Source organism: Brassica oleracea, chromosome C8 (assembly GCF_000695525.1).
Source record: "Brassica oleracea var. oleracea cultivar TO1000 chromosome C8, BOL, whole genome shotgun sequence".
Taxonomy (NCBI): Eukaryota; Viridiplantae; Streptophyta; class Magnoliopsida; order Brassicales; family Brassicaceae; genus Brassica; species Brassica oleracea.
In genome coordinates, this window is record NC_027755.1 from 30167640 (window position 1) to 30190012 (window position 22373).

The 22373-nt window shown below is 33.8% G+C and overlaps 7 protein-coding genes and 1 non-coding gene across 10 annotated transcripts; all 8 read left to right on the top strand.

Annotated features, from left to right (window-relative positions):
• The first annotated feature begins 4954 nt into the window (after positions 1–4954).
• Positions 4955–7667, top strand: LOC106310934 (proline transporter 2). Of its 2 annotated transcripts, XM_013748160.1 has the most exons (8): positions 4955–4984; positions 5387–5519; positions 5917–6141; positions 6315–6409; positions 6500–6689; positions 6793–6917; positions 6989–7204; positions 7287–7667. In XM_013748160.1, the coding sequence occupies exons 2-8, from the start codon at positions 5468–5470 to the stop codon at positions 7665–7667; spliced, it is 1284 nt and encodes a 427-aa protein (XP_013603614.1). In that variant the 5' UTR covers positions 4955–4984; positions 5387–5467. The 2 variants fall into 2 exon arrangements, with proteins under 2 accessions (XP_013603614.1, XP_013603613.1); XM_013748159.1 differs by lacking the exon at positions 4955–4984 and having other exon boundaries at positions 5382–5519.
• Positions 7668–8491: 824 nt separating this feature from the next.
• LOC106307894 (60S ribosomal protein L35a-2) lies at positions 8492–12414 on the top strand. The gene is made up of 5 exons (XM_013744985.1): positions 8492–8594; positions 8694–8729; positions 11724–11952; positions 12044–12086; positions 12203–12414. The coding sequence occupies exons 1-4, from the start codon at positions 8566–8568 to the stop codon at positions 12083–12085; spliced, it is 336 nt and encodes a 111-aa protein (XP_013600439.1). The 5' UTR covers positions 8492–8565; the 3' UTR covers position 12086; positions 12203–12414.
• LOC106307893 (zinc finger BED domain-containing protein DAYSLEEPER-like) lies at positions 8739–11234 on the top strand. 2 transcript variants are annotated; one of them, XM_013744984.1, is made up of 7 exons: positions 8739–9296; positions 9376–9435; positions 9835–10020; positions 10183–10400; positions 10485–10815; positions 10886–10993; positions 11080–11234. In XM_013744984.1, exons 3-6 carry the CDS (start codon positions 9837–9839, stop codon positions 10972–10974), a joined length of 822 nt encoding a protein of 273 aa, XP_013600438.1. In that variant the 5' UTR covers positions 8739–9296; positions 9376–9435; positions 9835–9836; the 3' UTR covers positions 10975–10993; positions 11080–11234. The 2 variants fall into 2 exon arrangements, with proteins under 2 accessions (XP_013600438.1, XP_013600437.1); XM_013744983.1 differs by having other exon boundaries at positions 9835–10400.
• Positions 12415–12752: 338 nt separating the features above from the next.
• Positions 12753–14555, top strand: LOC106309522 (LIM domain-containing protein WLIM2b-like). The gene is made up of 7 exons (XM_013746566.1): positions 12753–12887; positions 12970–13021; positions 13225–13397; positions 13530–13629; positions 13733–13770; positions 13862–13951; positions 14307–14555. The coding sequence occupies exons 3-7, from the start codon at positions 13260–13262 to the stop codon at positions 14544–14546; spliced, it is 606 nt and encodes a 201-aa protein (XP_013602020.1). The 5' UTR covers positions 12753–12887; positions 12970–13021; positions 13225–13259; the 3' UTR covers positions 14547–14555.
• A 596-nt stretch (positions 14556–15151) lies between these two features.
• On the top strand, positions 15152–16763 carry LOC106310927 (glucan endo-1,3-beta-glucosidase 2). The gene is made up of 2 exons (XM_013748152.1): positions 15152–16337; positions 16587–16763. Exon 1 carries the CDS (start codon positions 15197–15199, stop codon positions 16328–16330), a length of 1134 nt encoding a protein of 377 aa, XP_013603606.1. The 5' UTR covers positions 15152–15196; the 3' UTR covers positions 16331–16337; positions 16587–16763.
• A 930-nt stretch (positions 16764–17693) lies between these two features.
• LOC106311210 (putative uncharacterized protein DDB_G0286915) lies at positions 17694–18196 on the top strand. Its single transcript, XM_013748426.1, has one exon. It carries the CDS (start codon positions 17752–17754, stop codon positions 18091–18093), a length of 342 nt encoding a protein of 113 aa, XP_013603880.1. The 5' UTR covers positions 17694–17751; the 3' UTR covers positions 18094–18196.
• A 1233-nt stretch (positions 18197–19429) lies between these two features.
• On the top strand, positions 19430–19501 carry TRNAM-CAU. The gene has a single exon. It is a non-coding gene; the product is annotated as a tRNA-Met (tRNA).
• Positions 19502–19630: 129 nt separating this feature from the next.
• Positions 19631–21844, top strand: LOC106312587 (sedoheptulose-1,7-bisphosphatase, chloroplastic). The gene is made up of 7 exons (XM_013750156.1): positions 19631–19987; positions 20110–20235; positions 20332–20517; positions 20609–20912; positions 20999–21099; positions 21176–21247; positions 21433–21844. The coding sequence occupies exons 1-7, from the start codon at positions 19871–19873 to the stop codon at positions 21709–21711; spliced, it is 1185 nt and encodes a 394-aa protein (XP_013605610.1). The 5' UTR covers positions 19631–19870; the 3' UTR covers positions 21712–21844.
• Positions 21845–22373: the final 529 nt, after the last annotated feature.

Consider the following 22373-nt stretch of genomic DNA (forward strand, 5'->3'; position numbering starts at 1 on the left):
GATGCCGCCTAGATCGTTTCGATATGCGAAATTTAGATATTCATAATTCTGCAAATCAAAGATAATAATATTACCCATTAGCTATTCAAAATAAAACAGATCACAAATACTAAATTTTTTAAAAAATGTATATATTACATAATATTTTTATATATGAATATCTAATCCAATCTAAGAAATGTGTATATATATGAATAAAAATAATTATATATATATTACATAATAGTTTCATCTCTATAAGTTTATAATAATTTTATCACAAAATTAATTAATTATTTATATATTTTATTTAAAGACATAATTTTTATTTTTATTTAAATATTATTTTTTACATTATATTACTTGCTCTTTTATTTATATGAAAATCTTGAATTTATTTTATGGATCAAATCTAATCAAATCTATTAATTTACGGTCCGTTTTTTATCTACTATATAACAAGTCATAGAAGAACAACTTAAAGAATTAGTTAATATGACATATTTTATTATTTACATCAATAATAAACCAACTATAAATTTAAATTTTATTTTTTTAATTATCACAAAATCTGTTGAGAAAGAATCTAACAAAATCTTACTAAATATTTAAATATTTTTTATAAAATAACACATTAATTTCAAAATTTGTAATATAATATATTATAAATCAATGTTAATTAAATTTTTATTCTAAAACAAGAAAATAAAAATTATATACTATTTTTTATAAATATATAATTATATTTTGTATTGTTTAAAAATGTTTATATACAAAAATATAACAGTATATAATAACATTTAGTTCATATACTATTTAAAAATATATTATTAGAAAACTATAAAATTTTAATAATTTATTAAAAATATTAATGACAAATGAAATTTTAATTATAAATTTATTTTTTATTTTAATTGTAAAAAAAATCTGTTGAGAAAAGTTTAGAAACTATTACAAAAAATTAAAATATTTTTTATAAAATAATGTATCAATATAGTAACAAAAAAATTCAAAATTCATGTAATCATCCAAACTCAAAAATAGTTGTGTAATTTCCAAAGTTTTCTTGACAATATATACAATTTTGAAAATAAATATTCAAACTCAAAATGATAATATTTCAAATTTTATAAAATATAAAATCATAGATAATATAAAGAATAACTTTTTAAATTGCACCACCAAAAATAAGCTATATATGTTGTAAAACTTAAAATAATCTAATATTTTGAAATATTAATTAGAAAAAGAAATTTAATATTGTAACATCCAAAAATATCCTATATCAATAAAATTTACTAAAATAATATTATAGATACTACTATGTATAAATTTACTAAAACAATAGAACTATATTATTTACACAAAACATTGCTTTTACTTATAAATCATGTACTAAAATGATATATGTTAAATTATATTTTTAAACACAATATGTAAATATAAATTATCTTAAACATAAATATTTTATATAATATAAATAAATAAATTTTATAAATGTATTATATGTAAAATATATAAATTAAAGAAAAAACATATTTTGAAGGAGGTTCTCTGTTTGATTATCTCAGATTGTTATTTTATTGTACTTAACTCGAAATATATTAGTAAATAATAAAAATTAATAACAAAGTAAAATATATTAAACAAATCATTATATATTAATGATGCCGAATAAAAAATATAAACAATAATATTATAGAGTTACACAATATAGAACATTAAAATAAAAATTATATATTTAAAACAATTGTAATAATATCAAATACATTTATAAAATAAAAAATATCCGCACGAGCGTGCGTGTTAAAATCTAGTATTCATTTAAAATATAGATTTTGTTGGATATTCAAATATCATATTTCCAACATCGTGACTGAATAAATCAAATAGTTAAAATATTTACCATGACAAAATGGAGTGAATCACATATATTTTAAAATTCTAAATAGCTGCTCCTCACCTATTCTTCATATTATATGTCTTTTAAATTTTCTTACACATACTAAAATAGTTAAATGTTCTGTTTTGTCCCTGGTCAAAGTATTATTTTGTTTGAATTTAGTAATAACAAGTGGAAAATTGATAAATATATGCATCTTATTATATAAAGCTTGGTTCTTCAAGGTTGCTAATTAACATGACATGACACATGGAAATTAAAAATTTAAGATGATGACATGTGTTAAAATATATCATAATTAATAATATAACGCAAAACAATTATTTAATGGTAATTTTCCTTTTTTTAAAATACTAAACAAAGATAATAATAGCAAAAGGTTATTTGATGGTTTTTAGTTGACAATAATTTTTTTTTCTAATTTTTTTTTCTTTTTACAATTCCTTAACAAAAAATATGTATAATAATTTACTTAATACTAATTTTCGTTTTGTAAAATCGTTTTTTAAAATACTAAATAAAGATAACAGTAAAAGATTATTTGATAGTTTTTTTAGTTGACAATAATTTCATTTTTATATTTTTTTCCTTTTTATAATTCCTAAAAAAAATATGTATAATTATTTACTTAATACTAATTTTTTTTTTCTAAAATTAAAAATATATAATTTTGAAAATTTGTTTGATAGTAATTATTCGTTTATAAAATCTTCTACAAAAAAAAACTGTTAAAGAGTGTTTAATTGTAGTTTTTTTTTTCAAATCTAAAAAAAGTAAAATAAGTATTCCAAATATTTTCATATAATAATAGATTCTATTATTTAAATAGTAAATTTTCTATTTAAGAAATCATAATCCAAAAAGGATTACAATTTTTTTTGTAACTGAAAGGATTACAATTATTCACATCTATGTATAAGATTAAGCTCTCCTATATTTTGTCACCAAACATAATTGCTTAATATATCATAATTAATAATATAAGTATAATAAGATAATAACACAATAATTATTTAATAGTAATTTTCCTTTTTTAAAATCATAAACAAAGATAATAGCAAAAGATTATTTGATAGTTTTTAGTTGACAAGAATTTCCTTTTTCTAATTTTTTTTCCTTTTTACATTTCTTAAACAAAAAAAAATGTATAATAATTTACTTAATACTAATTTTCGTTTTCTAAAATCATAAAGAAAATATAATTGTAAAAATTTGTTTGATAGTAATTATCCTTTTATAAAATCTTCTACAAAATAAAATTGTTAAAAACTGTTTAATTGTAGTTTTCTTTTTTCTTCAAATCTAAACAAAAAATGTAAAACAAGTATTTCAAATATTTTCATATAATAATAAACTTTCTTATTAAAATAGTAGATTTTATGTTTAAGAAATCATAATCCAAAAAGGATTACAATTATTCTTTTTTTTTGTAACTGAAAAGATTACAGTAAGAACTATAAAGTCTCTGATCATAAATTTCAGATAAGAGTGATTGAGAGAACAACAACTGCATATGTGTGAACAATCATTACCTCAAATACTCTGTGAAAAAAAATTGATTTCAACTACAAAGATTTTGCTCAACTTAAAGATACAAGAAACTATTAATTAGATGATAACATTCATGCATTTATATACATATATATATATATATAACTTTTTTTTGTTACAGATGTGTAATTAGTATATCAATAATATGAAAAAGTTGATATTCAAATAGTTACTCTAACTTAATTGTTAAGGAGGTATTTTTCTGTAAATAACTGTAGCACTTTTTCTCTATGAATTATTAGTCCAATTCCATTAAGCAATTTCAGTTTTTTTTTTCTTTTTTTTTCAACAAAAACTCTATTCTATATAGTGAAATTGAAATACAAGCAACATTATGAGCTGGACAAGTAGAACTATTTGAAGATATATATCGCGCTGTGAAATGTGATAATATTGTTATTATCATGAAAGTCTTTTAGCAAGAGATATCAAATTGTAATTTTTTAATCAGCATCTTTTGAACTAAATTCTAATAAAAAATTTGGATGTTACTCTAATTAGTTGAAGAAAATTTAATATACTAATTTTTATTATTTCTATTAGTTTCAGCTATGATGATGGTTGCTTGGTTAATCTTGGCCATATGATTGAAAATTCTTAAATGAATAATGAAGTTTATGAAGCTCGGTATTAGTTAACATATATATATTTATGTTAACTTATATGAGTTAACTATATTTAGTTAACACAATTTTTTTTTAAAATAATTAATTATTTATTTATATATTTATTAGAATCCTAAATTCCATATTCCTAAAACCTACCCCACCCCCTCAATTCTAAACCCTTAGTCTAGATTAGTTAATCTTAGGATTATAAGTGTTTTTTTTTTCTTTTTAAAAGTGAGAATAAAAGTGGTATTAAGAATGTGGTATTTTTGGTAATTTCCCGTATAATATTGTCACTAACTAGATTGACCTTATTTAGCTTTCAATTTTTTTCATTTTAATTTTTACTTTGGTTGAGTTTAGTTTAAATATTTAGGTATGAGTGTTTTCTCTAGCCTTAAATACAAAGTTGATAACAATTTACCTATGCACCATGATTATAAATACAAATACTAATAGGGATTTATGTGTGTAAATGAGTTTTTAATTATAAATAAATATCTCACAGCTTATGCAAACAAAAAAAAAATCCTCAATCTATAATAAAATGATTTATTATTTTTATGTTTTTACTAAAACATCAAACAAAACCCGTTGCAACGCACAGACCTTATCCAGTTGAAAAATAAAACTAACTTAGTAGTCTATTAAGATAATTAATTTAGTAGCATCAAAAGTAGTCAATAAATTCAGTGTCATTATTAGTAGTCAAAATAATCAAACAAAAGATGTAAGCTGAAGTCAAAGAAGAATTGGAATGAATTTAATATCATTATCTTTAGTCAAAAACAATCCAAACAAAAGATGTAAGCTAGACAGCTAGTGTGTGTGCTTCTCTGACCTTCTCAGGTTCTCTGTTAGCTTATAAAAGCCCCATTAGGGAGTATCTAAGGAAGTAAACCAAAAAAATTGGAAAAGGTGGAGATAGCAACCAGGAAAAATTGTAAGATACTCTATCCATACTAGCTTTGTGATTGGTTTACACTAATTATGTAATTTAAATAGGAGGATCTATTAAGTGAAATAAATCATTGACTTTCCAAAACTAAACAGATCTTAGAATCTTAGATATGCCAAAGATTCTTTTCTATTAGAGAAAAATATTCTTCACTGAAAAAACGTTACGTTGTTTATCTCTCTGGTTGTATCTCGTGCCAAAATAACTCACACACACACACATAGACGTATCAATCTTTCTGACCCATCAATTTAAAGTTGACTAAAAAGATCAGACACCTATAAAACAGAATACATCTTTAGATTCTCCATTTCACATTTTTTCTATATTAATAACTTTGTTTATTACGAGAAAGGCTGTCTTTTTATATATTTCTTGAAATCCAAGGAGGAAGATAGAGACAAGACTTAACTGATTCTTGTCGGAGTCATTGATACAAGTGAGGCTAAGAACCGTAAAGTCATTGCAATGAAACAGTTCGATCTCGAAGTCCCTGAGACCGCTCACCAGATTAGCAGCGGTTCGGACTTCTTTCTCGTTGAAACTTTCATTAACTATTTTTGTCCTATGTTCTTTCTCTTTTTTCCGTTGTTATGTTGAGTAAACTTGTCGTTTATCGCGTGATCTTGAGCTTTTTTAAAGAAAAAAGTTTTCCTTTGTCTTTGGAATACCGAAAAAAAGACTCAACAGAGTTTATTACCTATTTGTCGTCTTTGTCAGATTAACTGAAACTTTGTCAGTTTATTTTACGTGCATATGTCACTGATGTATTTTTACTTCAGCTGCCGAAAACACTAAAACGTAAACCAACTGTGATGATTTTTATGATGCCCACTTGTGAAAAATGTTGTCTTTGGTGATTTTGATGGTGCCTATTCAGGCAAAATGTTATATTTTGGTGACTTTGGTTTGTATAGATTCATGGTTTCAGGTATCATTCGTTTTGACAACGAGTATAAACAGCGCCTATGTGTTGGGATATTCCGGGACAGTCATGGTTCCTTTGGGTTGGATTGGTGGTGTGGTTGGTCTCCTTCTCGCTACAGCAATCTCCCTTTACGCAAACTCTCTTATCGCTAACCTTCATGAGTTTGGTGGTAAAAGACACATTCGTTACAGAGATCTCGCTGGCTTCATCTACGGTAACAAAGTCCCATCTCTCTCTCTCTATCTCTTTCAAGTGCTATGTTAGTTTCAATGTTCAAAAATCATTAGGCTCTATATAGAGGATTTTGCTTAGGTGAGCAATTTAAAAATCAGTCTTAGAAAAATCGTCTGGTTATAACCGATTTGCCACCTATGCTTGTTTGATCAGGTAAAAAGATGTACCGTGTAACATGGGGATTGCAATATGTAAATCTTTTCATGATTAACTGTGGCTTCATCATACTTGCTGGTTCAGCCTTAAAGGTACAACAATAACAAAAAAAAACTATTTATTGCAAAAAAAAAAAAGTTAAGTTAGTTTCCCTCATTGCTCTATTCTTGCATTATCTGTAGGCTGTCTATGTACTTTTCAGAGATGACAGTGTAATGAAACTACCTCACTTTATCGCCATTGCTGGTGTTGTCTGCGCGATTTTCGCAGTCGGTATACCTTATTTATCTGCTCTTGGAATCTGGCTAGGAGTATCAACAATCCTCAGCATGATCTACATTGTTGTTGCAATAGTCCTATCATTTAAAGATGGTAACGTTCTTGATAGTACTTACAAACCTCATAATGATTCTATATACACCACCAAAGGAACGACTAATAATTTTTTTTCTTTCTAATAAATTGATTTCTGTAGGAGTAAACAAACCTTCAAGAGACTATACCATACAAGGATCATCAGTAGACAAGATCTTTACCATAACAGGAGCAGCAGCAAATCTAGTTTTCGCATTCAACTCTGGAATGCTCCCTGAAATACAGGTCAGTCTCATCTATGTTCATGCTACAATCATTTCTCTGTTCTTGACACTAACTCTTCTGCAAATGATTAGGCCACAGTGAAGCAACCAGTGGTTAAAAACATGATGAAGGCTCTGTATCTTCAGTTCACTGCTGGTGCATTACCTTTGTATGCAGTTACATTCATTGGTTATTGGGCTTACGGCTCCTCCACATCGACTTATCTGATGAACAGTGTCACTGGACCTCTCTGGGCCAAAGCTCTCGCTAACATCTCAGCTTTTCTTCAGTCCGTTATCTCTTTGCACGTATGTTTATCTTCCTACACTTCTCTTTAGTAAGCCTAAACCATATTAAAAACAAAGATGAAGTCGCTTGCTGCTTTTGTAGATATTTGCAAGTCCGACTTATGAGTTTATGGATACAAAGTATGGAACCAAAGGAGGAAGTCCATTAGCATTGAAGAATCTCTTGTTTAGAACAGCAACAAGAGGAAGCTACATTGCTGTGAGCACTCTTCTCTCTGCGCTTTTGCCGTTTCTTGGAGATTTCATGAGCCTCACGGGAGCGATAAGCACGTTCCCTCTGACGTTTATATTAGCAAATCACATGTATCTTGTAGCTATGGACAGTGAGCTTAGTTCCGTTCAAAAGCTATGGCATTGGCTTAATGTTTGTTTCTTTGGGTTAATGTCTCTTGCGTCTGCTATTGCTGCTGTTAGACTCATATCTGTTGACTCCAAGAACTTTCATGTTTTTGCTGATGTTTGATTAATGTCTTTTATCATTTGTTTATAATGTTGTAATCTTTTGTAACAAAAAGAAAAGCATAATCCTATTTATTATTACTTGTAGTCTCTCTTTACAAAAGCAAAAACATGTATTTAGACATTTTCCAAGGCTTTGGTGTGGTTTATCAACTGCTCTTGCATGCACACTCTCTCCCAACTCATGATGATAAAGCAATACTAGCATGGTATAAAAACATTATACTGCATAAGCTGTTAATACAAAAATATCCGAACAGTTTATATATCTCTATTAATCTTTCGGTTCATATAATGCATATTGCTTTGGTTGCTGGCTGGGCCGGTTCCATGGCTCTATATGAATTAGATGTTTTTGATCCCTCCAACCCTGTTCTTGATCCAATGGGGAGACAAGGCATGTTCGTTATACCTTTCATGACTCGTTTAGGAATAACCAATTCATGGGGCGGTTGGAATATTACAGGAGGGACTATAACGAATCCGGGTCTTTGGAGTTACGAAGGGGTAGTGGGAGCACATATCGTGTTTTCTGGCTTGTGCTTCTTGGCAGCTATTTGGCATTGGATATATTCGGATCTACAAATTTTTTGTGATGAAGAACGTAAAACTAGAAAAACCAAATGAGAATCGAAAACCAAAACCAAATGGCTAGACCTAATTGACTCCGGCCCAGTGTACTATTTTTGTTAACTTCATTGTTGGGCAAGCTTTATTACTATTTGGGCCGAACAGAATGAGAAAAGCTAGACATAGGCCCAATAGAGCATCGTAGTGCGCTTATTTATGAATCCACATGTATATAATGTTTGACCTAATAATCTCGAAGCTAGGGTTCTTCTCTGTAATTCGCTCGCCGGCATAAAAGAGGAGGAAGAAGACACCCAGCATCAGGAGTGAAAATGAAGGGACGCCAAGGAGAGAGAGTTAGGTAATTAGCGTTTCGGACATGAACAGACTTGTCTCTGTTTCAAATGCAGTTCTTATTCGACTGATCAAACCTGTGTGTTTGCTGGTTTTTTCTTTGCAGATTGTATGTTCGAGGAACTGTCCTCGGCTACAAGAGGTACTTGCGATGTCCCTCTTGCCCATTGTGTTTCATAACTTGATGTTGCATCTGTGGTGGGAGATTGTAGACTAGTGTTTAAGTTTTTTTTGGGACATGATCATTGCTTGTACTCAGGGATGTTAAAATGGGCTTGTCCTACCCATTTACGTCCAAGCCCGTTTAATTTTCGTGTCCATATAAAGTCCATTTACTTAACAATATTAAACGGGCTTCGTCGGGTTTGTCCACTTGTGTCCATTTAATAAACGGGTTTTGATAAAAATAACTGGACAGCCCATTAAGTTCATTTAATTTTTTTTTCTCTTCAACCTAATCTATCGTCGTCGTTCTTCCTCCTTCTTCACCTCCTTGGCTCTTTGCCTCCTTACGAAAGATCAAACTGCTCCAAATGAGTTTCTGATTCGAATCATGAAGCTTCTAGGGTTTCGATTTGTCTTCTAGAGTCGTTGTTCTTCACCTCCTTGCCTCCTTTCATCTCGTCACGAGATTCCCGAGATTCCCGTGTCTTCTACTTCTTCTTCTTCACTCTCTCCAGCTCGTGTTTCCTCGTATCATACAATCAAGGTTCGTTTCAAACTGATTTCATAAGTGTTCTTTCAATTAATTTGTGGGTTTGTTTAAAAATGGTTTGATTTGTGAACAGGTTTCACGAACATATGCAAAGGAGTCTCAAAAATTGCAACCAAAGCTGAGATTATAAGTGGTATGTGATTCTTTTTTTTCACTGAGTGATCATTTGACTACAATATGCGTATGGAAACAAGAACATAACCGATAACCAACATGATTAACTATGTTTTGTATGAACATCTTCTTCGCTGTGACCGTGTGAGTTAGCTTCTATGGGTTTTGTCAAGTTTTTCGTTAGCTAAAGAGTCATTGTGTAGACAAATACTATAAAGATGTATTTGGACAGAAGACTCGTATTGTAGACATATACTTTCGTTAATCCAAGACTAGTGAAGCTTTTTTACTTTGTATCCATACGCTATGCTTTATTTGTTCCTGTTTTTGAATGGTTGCCAACTTACCATCTTCTCTCAAATTTTGATAGTCCCTTGCAGCCACTAATAATTAAATATGTTTCTTTCTTTTTTTGCAGAGATGGACTATGATACTGTGCACACAATGGCGCTTCTTGAAGCTCAACGTGAATACATGGACATGAATGATGAAGATGCTGAATTTGATATAGATGAAGAAATGGCAGAAACAGAAACAGAAGCAGAAGCAGAAGTTCAGTGTGAACCACAAGCCACTGCATCAACACAAGCAGCGAAACCTCAACGTAAGCGTCGAAAAACCTCACTTGTTTGGAAAGATTTTGTACTAGTGGGGGTAGAAGAGGATAGAAAAGAAAGGGCTAAGTGCATTCATTGTGATTCAAAATTAGTGGTTGGTAAGAATCATGGTACAAAAAGTTACAGTGTAATCTTGGCTATGGGAGCAGCTTTAGATCCAAGAATAAAGATTGAGATGCTTCAAGCTGCTTATAAGAAATTGGATCCCTCTACTTCAAGTTTAAAGATTAAAGAACTTAAGGATAGTTTGTCTGCACTCTACAAAGACTATCAGAAACGGTCTCAAACAAGTTCTTCAGGTGTTTCACTCACACCAACTCCACAAGAGATTGTCACAGAATCTCCACTTGAAGATGATTATGATAATGTAAGTAATTTAATATAATTTTAGATAATTTCAGTCATGCTTTATCTTGAAATTGTTTATCTGATATAAATGTTCATAATGAAGGATTTTTTTGAGTTGGAAAAGAGCATTGGAGGTGGAGTTGGCAACCCAAAGACACATTTGGACATATATTTGGAAGAGCCAAGGCTGAACAGAAGGGCTAACTTGGATTTGGATGTCTTGAGTTATTGGAAAGAGAACCAACATCGATTTGGAGATTTAGCATCGATGGCACGTGACATCCTCAGCATTCCGATCACCACAGTAGCTTCAGAGTCTGCCTTTAGCATTGGATCCCGGGTTTTAACTCCATACCAAAATCATCTCTTGCCTAAAAATGTCCAAGCTCTTCTTTGCACTAGGAATTGGTTGCGCGGTTTTGCTGAATACAAAGGTAATGCTAAAAGGCCGTTTTATTTGATGACTATATTTTTCTTATAACTAATTCATATTATACTTTGTAGGTGCCATTGAAGATCTCTTTGATGAAAATGAAGATGTTGGAAAGAAAGCAAGTAATTATGGAGTGGAGTCTTCAGCATCAAAAGATTGATATGTTTGCTGGAACAAAGGTACATAGTTTTCTGGTTCTGTTTTACATCAGTTTATAATTTTTTTGATGAAAATATATAATATGTTATGTTTTGAACATGGACAGATCCTGGTAGACGTTCAAGAAGGAAAAGAGTAACTTATGGACACTTATGAACACTTAGTGTGAAGTGTGAACTTTATTTTTCAATTATGTTGTGACTGTGATTTGTAAACTTTGAATTTTTAGTTGAAGCAAAACAATGTAAGGTTCTGGATTCATATTTTATTTGACAGATATATAACAGGTTTCATCGAAAAGAAATGCTATGATATAAATAGATCATGTTCATTTTTTTTTAAGTAAACGGGTTTGAAACGAATTTAGTGTTAAATGGGCTTCACATAAATGGTTTCTAAATGGGTCTGATTTAAACGGGCTTTAAATGGACATCTATTAAACGGGTTTGGACGTAAACGGGCTTGGACGTAAATGGGCGGGTAAGCCCGTTTTAACATCCCTGCTTGTACTAGTTGTGGTCTTGTTAGCTACATAACTTGCTCATATGATGCCTTTATGTGCTTTATCATAGTCTTTCTTTTCGCCTACTTTGTTACGGTTGCGCCTTTTGTTTTTTTGATTCTAGCTGATGCATGCAGCTGTTTGCAGTCCATTGAAGTTATAAGCAATTGTTTGAAGGTCTTGTTTGATCATAGAGAGAGAGAGAGAGAATTATAAGCTTTGTTATTAATTATTAAGTGAATTTTCAGGTCGAAGTCAAACCAATACCCCAACACTTCTCTCATCCAGATTGAAGGTGTGAACACTACAGAGGAGGTTAATTGGTACAAGGGAAAGCGTATGGCTTACATCTACAAGGCAAAGACAAAGAAGAACGGTTCCCACTACCGTTGCATCTGGGGCAAAGTCACTCGGCCTCATGGTAACAGCGGTGTTGTCCGTGCCAAGTTCACTTCAAACCTACCACCAAAGTCTATGGTAAGTTCATTTCTTTTAAACATTTCTTTAATGTGATGTTTGCTCAAGTTTGTGGCTCATCATTTGTTTTCTGTTGTGTTACTACTTTCAGGGAGCTAGAGTCAGAGTGTTCATGTACCCCAGCAACATATGAGGTAAATACTATTACCATGGGAGAGATTAGTTTAGATTATAGGCATTTTTGTTTTATTCCATGATTTTGTATCCTATGTTCTCTGGATTTGATCCTGATTTGGTTCCATTACTGCAGGAGAGTAGATTCAGGACCTGTGTTTCATTTCACAAGTATCAGAAGGAAGCCCCCTTTATCATTGCTCAAAAGCTATAGTTTATCCTTTTATTCACATTTTGTCGTTAAATCCTCTGTCGGTTTCGTTCATCTCTAGACGAAATAAAACATTATTTTTGATGGAATTCGAGCAGAAAAGAAATTATCCAAATGAGTTCTTTAATTGTTTTTTCTACTAGGATTCCATTTGCAACAGGCGCTCACTAGTCGTCGCATATTTTGTGTAACGATAGAGCGTGTTACACTTTCTTTTTGGTAAAACTCATCATAACTGTGGTAAAAGGAAAGTGCAGGATCTAATAACAAATACCTAAAAATCATTTATATTTGTTAGATAATTTTTAATTTTGAATAAACAACAGTTATAGTTTTCATCTACCTAATTTTGGAACTTTTAGAAAATGGAACATAGTCCAGGAGAATAAACAGGTAATTAATCACTTTATTTGGTAAAAATACAGTAAGATTAGTTGTTACATTCTCTAATTTAAAAAAAAAGAAAGGAGATTAGACAAAAGCCAAAGTGGAACCCCACTGTCTCCTCCGGCAAATAGAATCCATAAAAAGGCGAGATTTTTCACCCCAATCTCCGATCTTTTATTCTTCTTCATCGCTTTGTTCTTCATCACACAGATCCTCCATTCTCGTAAGATTACGCAAAAGCTCTCTTCTTTTACTATGTTTGACTTTTGCCTTCTCTCAATCTTTTTGGTATGTTTTTTTTGCAGCTTTCGTTCCTTGGGAGGATCAGATCTTGGAAGGTCCTCAGCTCAAGGAAAGGTAAAAGATCCATCCTTTATACCAATTCCTCTAAAAGGGTTTTACGATCTCATTCTATGGAGATCGATGATGTCATACACAAGCATATGTTTCAGTGATCAAACGGATCGGTTTTGATTTTGAGCATTTGAAAGTATCTGTGTTTAGAATGATGGGTCTTGTTATCTTACGTCATTGTTTATGGGTTTTGAATATTTTTAAAGGAGAAGGGGAAAGTAAAGGGATAGACTTTTGAAGGATGTCTTCATTCACGGGAACTCAGCAGAAGTGCAAGGCCTGCGAGAAGACGGTGTACCCTGTGGAGCTTCTCTCTGCTGATGGTGTTAGCTATCACAAGTCTTGCTTCAAATGCTCTCACTGCAAATCCAGGCTTCAGGTATCTTCTTCACTTTCCATCTCTGTGTTGCTGCTTTTGGCTGCAGGATCGAGTTTACAAAATGATCCGTTGTGTCAATAAGCAGATATTGATAAAGTGAATGTGATTTTTTTTTTTTTTTGTTAAATTCAGCTGAGCAGATATTCATCAATGGAAGGTGTGTTGTACTGTAAGCCTCATTATGAGCAGCTCTTCAAGGAGTCTGGTAGCTTCACCAAGAACTTTCAGTCCCGTATGTACTAGTCTTCTTCTTCCTGTTTAGTGCTTTCCATCTAATTTCCCTTATTGTTGAGGACATACTATTAATATGTTTTACTGCTTTTCCTTCCGCACAGCTGTTAAACCTGCGGCTGAGAAATCAAGTCCTGAGCTGGTAATTGTTTCTTTATCTGGTTTTGACTGTAAGCTCAAGATACATTGAAGTTTTTTCTTATATCGTCTTCTTCTTCTTCGTTTGCTCTCAGACGAGGACCCCTAGCCGAGTTGCCGGTATGTTCTCAGGCACACAAGAAAAATGCGCCACTTGCAGTAAAACTGTGTATCCTATCGAAAAGGTTAATATTCAATCTCTTCCCTCTTGCACTTTCCATTAGCTTAACCTTAGAATCACCTTTATGTCCTCTATGCATCTGTATTACGATACTTTACAGTAAAACATAGTTTAATCTTTTGCGAGAATCCTCCTATGCTTTCTCTTACGTGTTGAGATCAAGTCCTAAATCCCGTTAATTACTAGAAACTTGCAAGGAACATAATGTTTTATTAAACAGATGCATAGACCCTGGAAACATTGATTCTTGTTGCTTTTGTTTGCGCATGTGCTTGGTTCTCTTAGCACCACCTTAGAAGGCCTTAATCTTCTTTCTTGGTGAAATATTGACAACATGACTCTTTGGTCACAAACTGCAGGTAACAGTGGAGAGCCAGACGTATCACAAGTCCTGCTTCAAATGCTCACATGGAGGCTGCCCCATCTCGCCATCAAACTACGCAGCACTTGAAGGAATCCTCTACTGCAAGCACCATTTCGCTCAGCTTTTCAAGGAAAAGGGAAGCTACAACCACTTGATCAAATCTGCTTCCATCAAACGCTCTGCGGCTGCTGCAGTCGCTGCTGGTACACCTGCAGCCGCCGTTCCTGAATCTTAATAAACTCAATAATCATCTCTCCTCTCTAGTCTAAAATTGAAAACTCAATGCCAAACTGATTCAGTTTGTTTTTCGCTTTTGTGTCTTTGCGTGTGAGTGTGTGTAATCTATCTCTTTGTTTTCATTGTTGTCTCCCTAAAAAGTTTGTTGTCATAACTTTGGTATCTATATATAAAAAACTGAGACTTTCCTTTTTCAGAAACTTCAGTTCAAGATAGGCCGCGGAAGTTAGACATTTTATACAAAATTGTTGATTAGTCAGGCGCCTAAACCGATATTTAGAACGGTTATTCTAAAAGTCTTTTAGTTTAGGCTTTGATTAGTTTAGGCGTAGATCGACTTTTATAACACTAGTCTCGAACTTTATTGTCACTAAATAATCCATCGTTGTGCCTAAGTAGAAAGCCTCTGAATCAATGAGAGGGTTTAGATTCTATCGTATGACTTTTGGTCAAACATCTACGATAGAAGACACGTGTACTCCCGTCAACGTAGTAAGTCTATAGTATCAAATATAGACTGCAGCACACTGAATCTCTAACTCCTCTAACAGAATCCTCCCGCCAATTCTCACACAACTTCTTCTTCTTCTTCAACCGCTCGTCTCCTTCTCTCTCTCTCTCTTCCAAGAAAGTAAGCGAGTGAAGAAAATGAACTCCGTCGCGTTTTATCTCCTCCTCCTCCTTATCTCCGTCGCTACCCCGCCGATCACCACCGCCACGACGATCGGAGTCACCTACTCAACACCACCGTCAATCTCCACCTCCGCCGCTCTCTCCCCGGACAGAATCGCCTCGCAAGTCGTCTCCATGAAAATCCCGGCGGTTAGACTCCTCGACTCGAGCCCCTCGATGATCCGCGCCTTCGCCTACACCAACGTCTCCGTCTTCCTCTCCGTCCCCAACCCCCTCGTCCCCCTCCTCGCCTCGAACCGCTCCCTCGCGATGCGCTGGTGCTACCGCCACGTCCTCCCTTTCTACCCACGCACGAAGATCACGATCATCTCCGTCGGAAACGACGTCGTCTCCTACTCCCCCGACGTCTCCCCGTTCCTCCTCCGAGCGATGCAGAACGTCCACCTCTCCCTCGCCGATTTGAGGATCTACAAGATCTCCGTCTCCACGACGTTCTCGTTCTTCAACGTCGTCCCCACGGCTTTCCCTCCTTCCTCCGCGCAGTTCCAAGAGCCTACCGGAGAAGTCATCATCCGCCCGATCTTGCAGTTCTTGGAAAGAACCAACTCCTCTTTCTTGATCAACCTCTTCCCTTACAACATGTACCGCTCGAGCTTCTCGATTCCGATAGGTTTCGCTCTGTTCGAAGAAGGTCCTTTCAACTTCAGAGACGATCTCACCACGGGGGTGAGGTACCGTAACTTGTTCGATATGATGGTTGACGCTGTGATTAGCTCGATGGCTGTGATGGGACACGAGAATCTTCCGGTGATTGTTGCGGAGACTGGGTGGCCTAGCTCCGGGATTGATGCTGGTGAAGTTGATGCGACGTTGCTGTATAGCGAGATGTTCTTGAAAGCTTTGTTGGCGCATTTGAGAAGTGGAGGTGGTACGCCGTTGAGGAAGGAAGGTGTTGCGGAGGTTTATGTCTTTGAGCTTGTGGAGAAGGAAGCTAAGCAAGGGATCAGGAACTGGGGGCTTTTGCATCATAACATGACTAGCAAGTATAGCTTTGAGTTCTCAGATGGTGGTGGAGGGAAAGGAGGAAGATTTATGGAGGTTTTGGTTGGGTTCTTTGTGGAGGTAGTGATGCTTTGTCTGTTGATGTAGACGAGAGGTACTTACTATCTCTGATGCTCTGTTTTGGTTCTTTTGGAATTGGATCATCTTGAGTGGCTTAGGTTCAGATAGCATAGTGCTATGTTTTGCAGAAACTATTAGGGTAATTGTTTGTTGTGTTTGAGTATCGATATGAACAAAGATGAAACCTTTTGATTTTGGATTAGTTAGTCAGGGAATTTCAGTTTGATATTGTGGCAATTCTGTGTGTATCTTTTTTACTAATCCTGAGATTGATCAATGGCAGATAAATATGCTCACATCAAAACCAGTGAAGTTGCAGCACACCAAGATTCATTTGACAGAGCAACCATGTCTTGTATTCTTAGCTTGAAATGGTAAGAGTGTGTTTTCTGCGGTTTTACTTTTTCAGTATACTTCTGCCAATAAACATTGTCTTTGTTATATGAACTTTACAGAGAATTAAAAAAAAAAAAAGTTTACTCATATGGACCAATGGAATTGAATCCTTTGGATGCAGTATAGCTCTTTTGCCTCATATATAACATATTGTGGATATTCATTGCTATAGTTATTTGGAATCCTCATAGATACATAGCCACACCACTTTAGGTATGCAACCAAAAAAATAAGCTTGGACACTTCTAACTCATTTTGTTTGCTTAAGGAGAGAGCTTGGAAACTTGCAACTTTATTTGTGTTTCCACCACTCCTGTGGCTTTGTTTCGGCCAGGTTGCTTTGTCGTTTCAAAATTTTACTTTCAGTTACTTTCAAACGAATTCAAGTTTATAAGCCGTCTAGCTACATATATTTGAGACACCTTGCAAAATGAAATTAACCAATATTAGTCTGCCCCTGAAGCTAAACTATAGTCAAAATTAACCCAAGTTAATGGTAATTTGAAAGGATAAATTAAAATTAAATCTATACAGAACCAACTCAGTAACAGTAGTCAGATCAATGGTTCTTACAGTCTTGATGGATTTGCTGTATTGGAAACTGAGGAGGATTTTTCTTGATCATTAATTGGCGCATAGTAACGCGTTTCAAATAAAAAATCATGCGGTATAGTAAAACTTTCAAAGTCCACATTTGGGAGAGATGTTAGAGCATACTTTGTGTGCTGTTGATTTTGTTCTCCATTGCTTAGAACGATTCAAACGTTGAAAGAAAAACGAGTAAAACATAACATTATTCAGTCTGCAAGGAACACGTGTTTTTTTCGGAAAATTCGCCAGAATAGTTCTTGAAAGTTCTCCAACTTAAAATTTTTTTTTTGGATCAAACTCCTACTTAAATTATAATAATAAAATTCAAAGATAAGACATTGACCGGATGAAATTCATATAAATAGAGATGTATAGATAAGCAACGCAAACACATATTGTTCTTCTTCTTTTCTTTTTTTGAATAAACATATTGTTCTTTTTGGTTAGTGATAAACAACAAAATGGCAATGTGCAAATCAATTAAACCAATGGCTCAGATGTTGCTATTACTACTAGCGATTCATATGCATATTCTAACCGTTGGTTCAACCACCGAGACCTCTGCCTCATTCGCTAAACATAGTTCCGTCACCGTAAATAAACCGTCTTCTAAGATCGATTTTATAGTTTGGCGGCGAGAGCTAAGAGGTGGAGGAGGAGGAGGAGGAGGAGGTCGTGGTGGTGGAGGCGGTGGAAGGAGTGGTACCGGCGGTACAAGCAGCGGTAACTGCCTCAAGCACTATGGTCTGTCCAAAAGCCTATTATTCATCGGTATATTAAGCTATTTGCTTGGTGTATGGTAGAAAGTTTTAAAAGGTCATTTAACTTTTTAAGAAAAACTAAATAATGTATAAAGATGTTGATTATGTGGTTTGGTGACACTGATGCTTGATTTGTAATACTCTTTTCCATCGTATGGTTTCTATATTATGTAATAATACAGTTGAAAATCTATAAATTAATACTCGATAAATTAATAATTTTTATAAATTAATAATTTTTATAAATTAATAAATTTTGCCGGTTCCAACTTAGACCGGTTCAAAATTTGATACAAATCGATAAAATAATAAGATAATATTTTTTTAGAAAATTTTATGTAAATATATGGTTCCATTAAAATTATAAATTTATAATTTATATGTATACATAATTTATATAAATAAGCACCTATTATTATATTGTTTGTTTTATATTCACAATGAAATTATTTTTATATTTTCTTAACACTTCATATATTTTTGATGATATGTAGTAATATTATATCTAAAACACATTGAAGTTCTATGCAATATATATTATATACAACAAATAATATAATAAAACTAATATAAATTTAAAAAGTAACAATTAATGTCTATACACTAAAATAAAATATTTTTCTTATCTTAGAATAAATATATTTTAAAATAAAAAAATCTAAATAAAGAAACTTTTGTAAATTATTTTCTCTATAAATTAATAAAATTTCAAAGTCTTAACATTATTAATTTATAGAGATTTCATTGTATATTGTGCGTCATAGGCAAACGTTTGCGTGTGTTATTTTTTTCTTCAATATTCGTTATATTGCATTTATTAATTTAAAGTTTTATGAGTCTTGGCTTCTAATACTTTGAATAGGCCAAATGCTGTAAATGCAGAACCTCTGAATATGATGTTTATGATTGATTTTGGTAAAGGAAAACATTGTGACTTTGTATGAATGTTATCATGGGTTCTAGCCGGTTCAAGACGTTGTACAAAAAAAAACAATCCGGTTCAGGACGATTGACCTATTATTCGGTTCATTTTCATAAAATATTTGAATATCTAGTCTGTTTGGAAGCTAAGCCCGGCCAAGTCTTGAAAGGTCACACATATCATTACCAATTTTTTTATCCTATTTTTGTGTTTAATAGCGGACGAAACCTTAGTTTGATTTCTTCTTAACGGTTATTTAGAAAACCATGTGGATCAAATCCGCAACGTATGCAGTATGCACATTTTCACATTAGTTCAAACGGTATATAAAATATGTAAAGGTCGTCTGTAATAGAAATAACTCAAATAAGATCAGCAAACATTTGTTAAATATTTTAACATCTCTCCTGTCTTTCTATTACATTATATCTAAAACAATAATAGTTATATCAATAAATCAGAGTGGCGCAGCGGAAGCGTGGTGGGCCCATAACCCACAGGTCCCAGGATCGAAACCTGGCTCTGATAGTTCAACTTTTTTTTAATTTCTCGGTTAAGGATATAACCGAACCGAAATCTAGCGTAATTAGACCGTACCGGCCTTTATGATATAATCTCAAAATGATAAAAAGGACCATAACCACACAATAAATGAATGATGGCAAATCAAAGCCTCAGCGAATCTCTTTGCATCACTCTCTCTCATTCCCCAATTGTCTATCACCAGAGCCATAACCATATCTTCTCATACTGCCACGTGTCAGTCTCAGCGTTAACCATCCTTTATCTTCTGCAAGACAACTTGAGTTTGGTTTCTTGTCTCCACCATTATCCTCTGTATACAGAGCTCTCTGCTTCTTCTTCCTCTTTGATCAACCTCTTCAGAAAACATTATCAATGGAGACTAGCGTCACGTGCTACTCACGTGGGGTCCTCCTCCCACGCGTTTCTTCTCAGCGTTCCCCTTCATTGGTTACTCCTCCTTCTTCCTTCTCCACATCATCCAGCTTCAAGGTTAGTATCCTCTACAATTATACATATGACTTGACTTGAGTTCACACACACACGTGTGAGTACAGTGGAGAATGTGTTCACTGCTAGACTAGTGAGTGTGACATCTTATTTTATACGAGCAGGGTCTGAAGTCAAGCTCAATCTTTGGAGATTCACTCAGAGTAGCACCAAGATCGCAGTTGAAAGCCACCAAGCCCAAGAGCAATGGTGCTTCATCTGTGACCAAATGTGAAATTGGTCAAAGCTTGGTAACAAAAAGACTCAAATCTTTATTTCAAATCTTGTGATGATGATACAATCTTTGAGTGAATGTTTCTTACTTTTGAGTGCGTGTGTGTGTATAGGAAGAGTTTTTGACACAAGCAACTCCAGACAAGGGATTGAGAACTTTGCTGATGTGTATGGGAGAAGCATTGAGGACAATAGCTTTCAAAGTCAGGACAGCTTCTTGCGGTGGAACAGCTTGTGTTAACTCCTTTGGTGATGAACAACTCGCTGTCGATATGCTCGCCGATAAGCTTCTCTTTGAGGTTTGTTTCACTACAGTTTCAGTAACTTGTTTCACAAGTTTCGTTCTCGGAAATAATCATTAGGTTTTGGTTTCTGTGTTTGGTTTTACAGGCTTTGCAATACTCGCATGTGTGTAAGTACGCGTGCTCAGAAGAAGTACCTGAGCTTCAAGACATGGGAGGTCCAGTGGAAGGCGGGTTTAGCGTGGCGTTTGATCCATTGGATGGTTCGAGCATTGTGGATACAAACTTCACTGTGGGAACTATCTTTGGGGTTTGGCCTGGTGACAAGTTAACCGGAGTCACGGGAGGAGATCAAGTGGCTGCAGCCATGGGAATCTATGGTCCAAGAACCACTTATGTTTTGGCTGTTAAAGGGTTTCCAGGAACTCATGAGTTCTTACTTCTTGATGAAGGTACTCCTCTGCTTTTGTGTCTAATCTAGGGTTTAAAAAGATTCACTCTTTTGTAGCTTTAGACTAAAGGTTAAAATGTTTCTCAGGGAAATGGCAGCATGTTAAGGAGACAACAGAGATTAATGAAGGGAAGATGTTCTCACCAGGAAACTTGAGAGCCACGTTTGACAACTCCGAATACAGCAAGGTTCTTGCTTTTTGTTCTGCTTTAATCTAATCACTAATCTATACAAATCTCTGAATGTTTTTCTTGTGAAAACCAGCTGATTGATTACTACGTGAAAGAGAAGTACACACTTCGATACACAGGAGGAATGGTTCCTGACGTTAACCAGGTTTGTTCCTTTTTGCCACTTAATACAGGCACATCCGGATGAAACATTCGGTTTAGTCACTACATGGCTTCCAAATTGTAATTTTTTTAAAAAATTAGTTAATTTAAAAATATTTATGACCCCTTAATCTAATATCCTGGCTGCAAAGAACTTGAGTTAAACACTTCATATGTTATGGCATGTAGATTATTGTGAAGGAGAAAGGAATATTCACGAACGTGACTTCGCCTACGGCTAAGGCAAAGTTGAGGTTGTTGTTCGAAGTGGCTCCTCTTGGCCTGCTCGTTGAGAATGCTGGTGGGTTCAGCAGTGATGGATACAACTCTGTGCTTGACAAGACCATCGTCAACCTCGACGATAGAACTCAAGTTGCTTATGGCTCAAAGAACGAGATCATCCGTTTCGAAGAAACCCTTTATGGAACATCAAGACTCAAGAATGTTCCCATTGGAGTTACTGCTTAGAACATCATTTAAAATAAAAACTGAAAGCATGTTTTTTCTCCCAAAAAAAAGAATGTTTATTTTTCCATAAAACGGATAATGTATGTACTTTTGTTATTGGGTTATATGAGAAGCAACAAAACTATTGCCATTGTTTTAACCCATGTTCTAAAAATCGGCCGCCTAGCCGCCTAGGCGGCCGCCTGGGCGCTACGCGTCACTTTTCCGCACCGATTTATGCCAAATCGGTTAAAAAAATTGGATATCCGATTTTTTCCGCCTAGACCGCCTAAATGACCGCCTAGCCGCCTAGACAGCCGCCTAATCTACTTTTTTATTATTTTTTTATTTTTAATAATATTTTTATTTATTTATTTGATCTAAAATTTTATAAATATCATTTATATTCACAATTTTGATGAAAATTACACTATATTAAGTTTATATCTTCTATTTGTGTGTTTTATACAATTTTAAACATAAAAATGTATTAATGGTATACACAATTAAAGATTAACATGTTTTATAACATAGTAAACAATCTAAAAATTCTGCCCCGCATAATTTCCGATTAATCCCCGATTTTCTCTTCAGGCGCTAGGCCCAACCCGACCGCCCGACTAGCGCCTAGCGCGTTCCTGGTGTTTACCTCATAAGTCATAGCCATCTATGCATAAAGATAT

What these genes read in the sequence shown, in the direction of transcription:
- LOC106310934 (XM_013748160.1), top strand. Translation starts at nt 5,468, where the DNA reads ATGAAACAGTTCGATCTCGAAGTCCCTGAGACCGCTCACCAGATTAGC. An exon ending in TTGCTGGTTCAGCCTTAAAG is followed by an intron (nt 6,410 to 6,499) that starts GTACAACAATAA and finishes CATTATCTGTAG; the next exon opens with GCTGTCTATGTACTTTTCAG. An exon ending in AGTCCGTTATCTCTTTGCAC is followed by an intron (nt 7,205 to 7,286) that starts GTATGTTTATCT and finishes CTGCTTTTGTAG; the next exon opens with ATATTTGCAAGTCCGACTTA.
- LOC106307894 (XM_013744985.1), top strand. Translation starts at nt 8,566, where the DNA reads ATGAAGGGACGCCAAGGAGAGAGAGTTAG. An exon ending in CGCCAAGGAGAGAGAGTTAG is followed by an intron (nt 8,595 to 8,693) that starts GTAATTAGCGTT and finishes TTTTCTTTGCAG; the next exon opens with ATTGTATGTTCGAGGAACTG. An exon ending in ACTGTCCTCGGCTACAAGAG is followed by an intron (nt 8,730 to 11,723) that starts GTACTTGCGATG and finishes GTGAATTTTCAG; the next exon opens with GTCGAAGTCAAACCAATACC.
- LOC106307893 (XM_013744983.1), top strand. Translation starts at nt 9,837, where the DNA reads ATGGACTATGATACTGTGCACACAATGGCGCTTCTTGAAGCTCAACGT. An exon ending in TTGAAGATGATTATGATAAT is followed by an intron (nt 10,401 to 10,484) that starts GTAAGTAATTTA and finishes TTCATAATGAAG; the next exon opens with GATTTTTTTGAGTTGGAAAA. An exon ending in CGGTTTTGCTGAATACAAAG is followed by an intron (nt 10,816 to 10,885) that starts GTAATGCTAAAA and finishes TATACTTTGTAG; the next exon opens with GTGCCATTGAAGATCTCTTT.
- LOC106309522 (XM_013746566.1), top strand. Translation starts at nt 13,260, where the DNA reads ATGTCTTCATTCACGGGAACTCAGCAGAAGTGCAAGGCCTGCGAGAAG. An exon ending in ACTGCAAATCCAGGCTTCAG is followed by an intron (nt 13,398 to 13,529) that starts GTATCTTCTTCA and finishes TGTTAAATTCAG; the next exon opens with CTGAGCAGATATTCATCAAT. An exon ending in CTGTGTATCCTATCGAAAAG is followed by an intron (nt 13,952 to 14,306) that starts GTTAATATTCAA and finishes CACAAACTGCAG; the next exon opens with GTAACAGTGGAGAGCCAGAC.
- LOC106310927 (XM_013748152.1), top strand. Translation starts at nt 15,197, where the DNA reads ATGAACTCCGTCGCGTTTTATCTCCTCCTCCTCCTTATCTCCGTCGCT.
- LOC106311210 (XM_013748426.1), top strand. Translation starts at nt 17,752, where the DNA reads ATGGCAATGTGCAAATCAATTAAACCAATGGCTCAGATGTTGCTATTA.
- LOC106312587 (XM_013750156.1), top strand. Translation starts at nt 19,871, where the DNA reads ATGGAGACTAGCGTCACGTGCTACTCACGTGGGGTCCTCCTCCCACGC. An exon ending in GTTCTTACTTCTTGATGAAG is followed by an intron (nt 20,913 to 20,998) that starts GTACTCCTCTGC and finishes AATGTTTCTCAG; the next exon opens with GGAAATGGCAGCATGTTAAG. An exon ending in ACAACTCCGAATACAGCAAG is followed by an intron (nt 21,100 to 21,175) that starts GTTCTTGCTTTT and finishes TGTGAAAACCAG; the next exon opens with CTGATTGATTACTACGTGAA.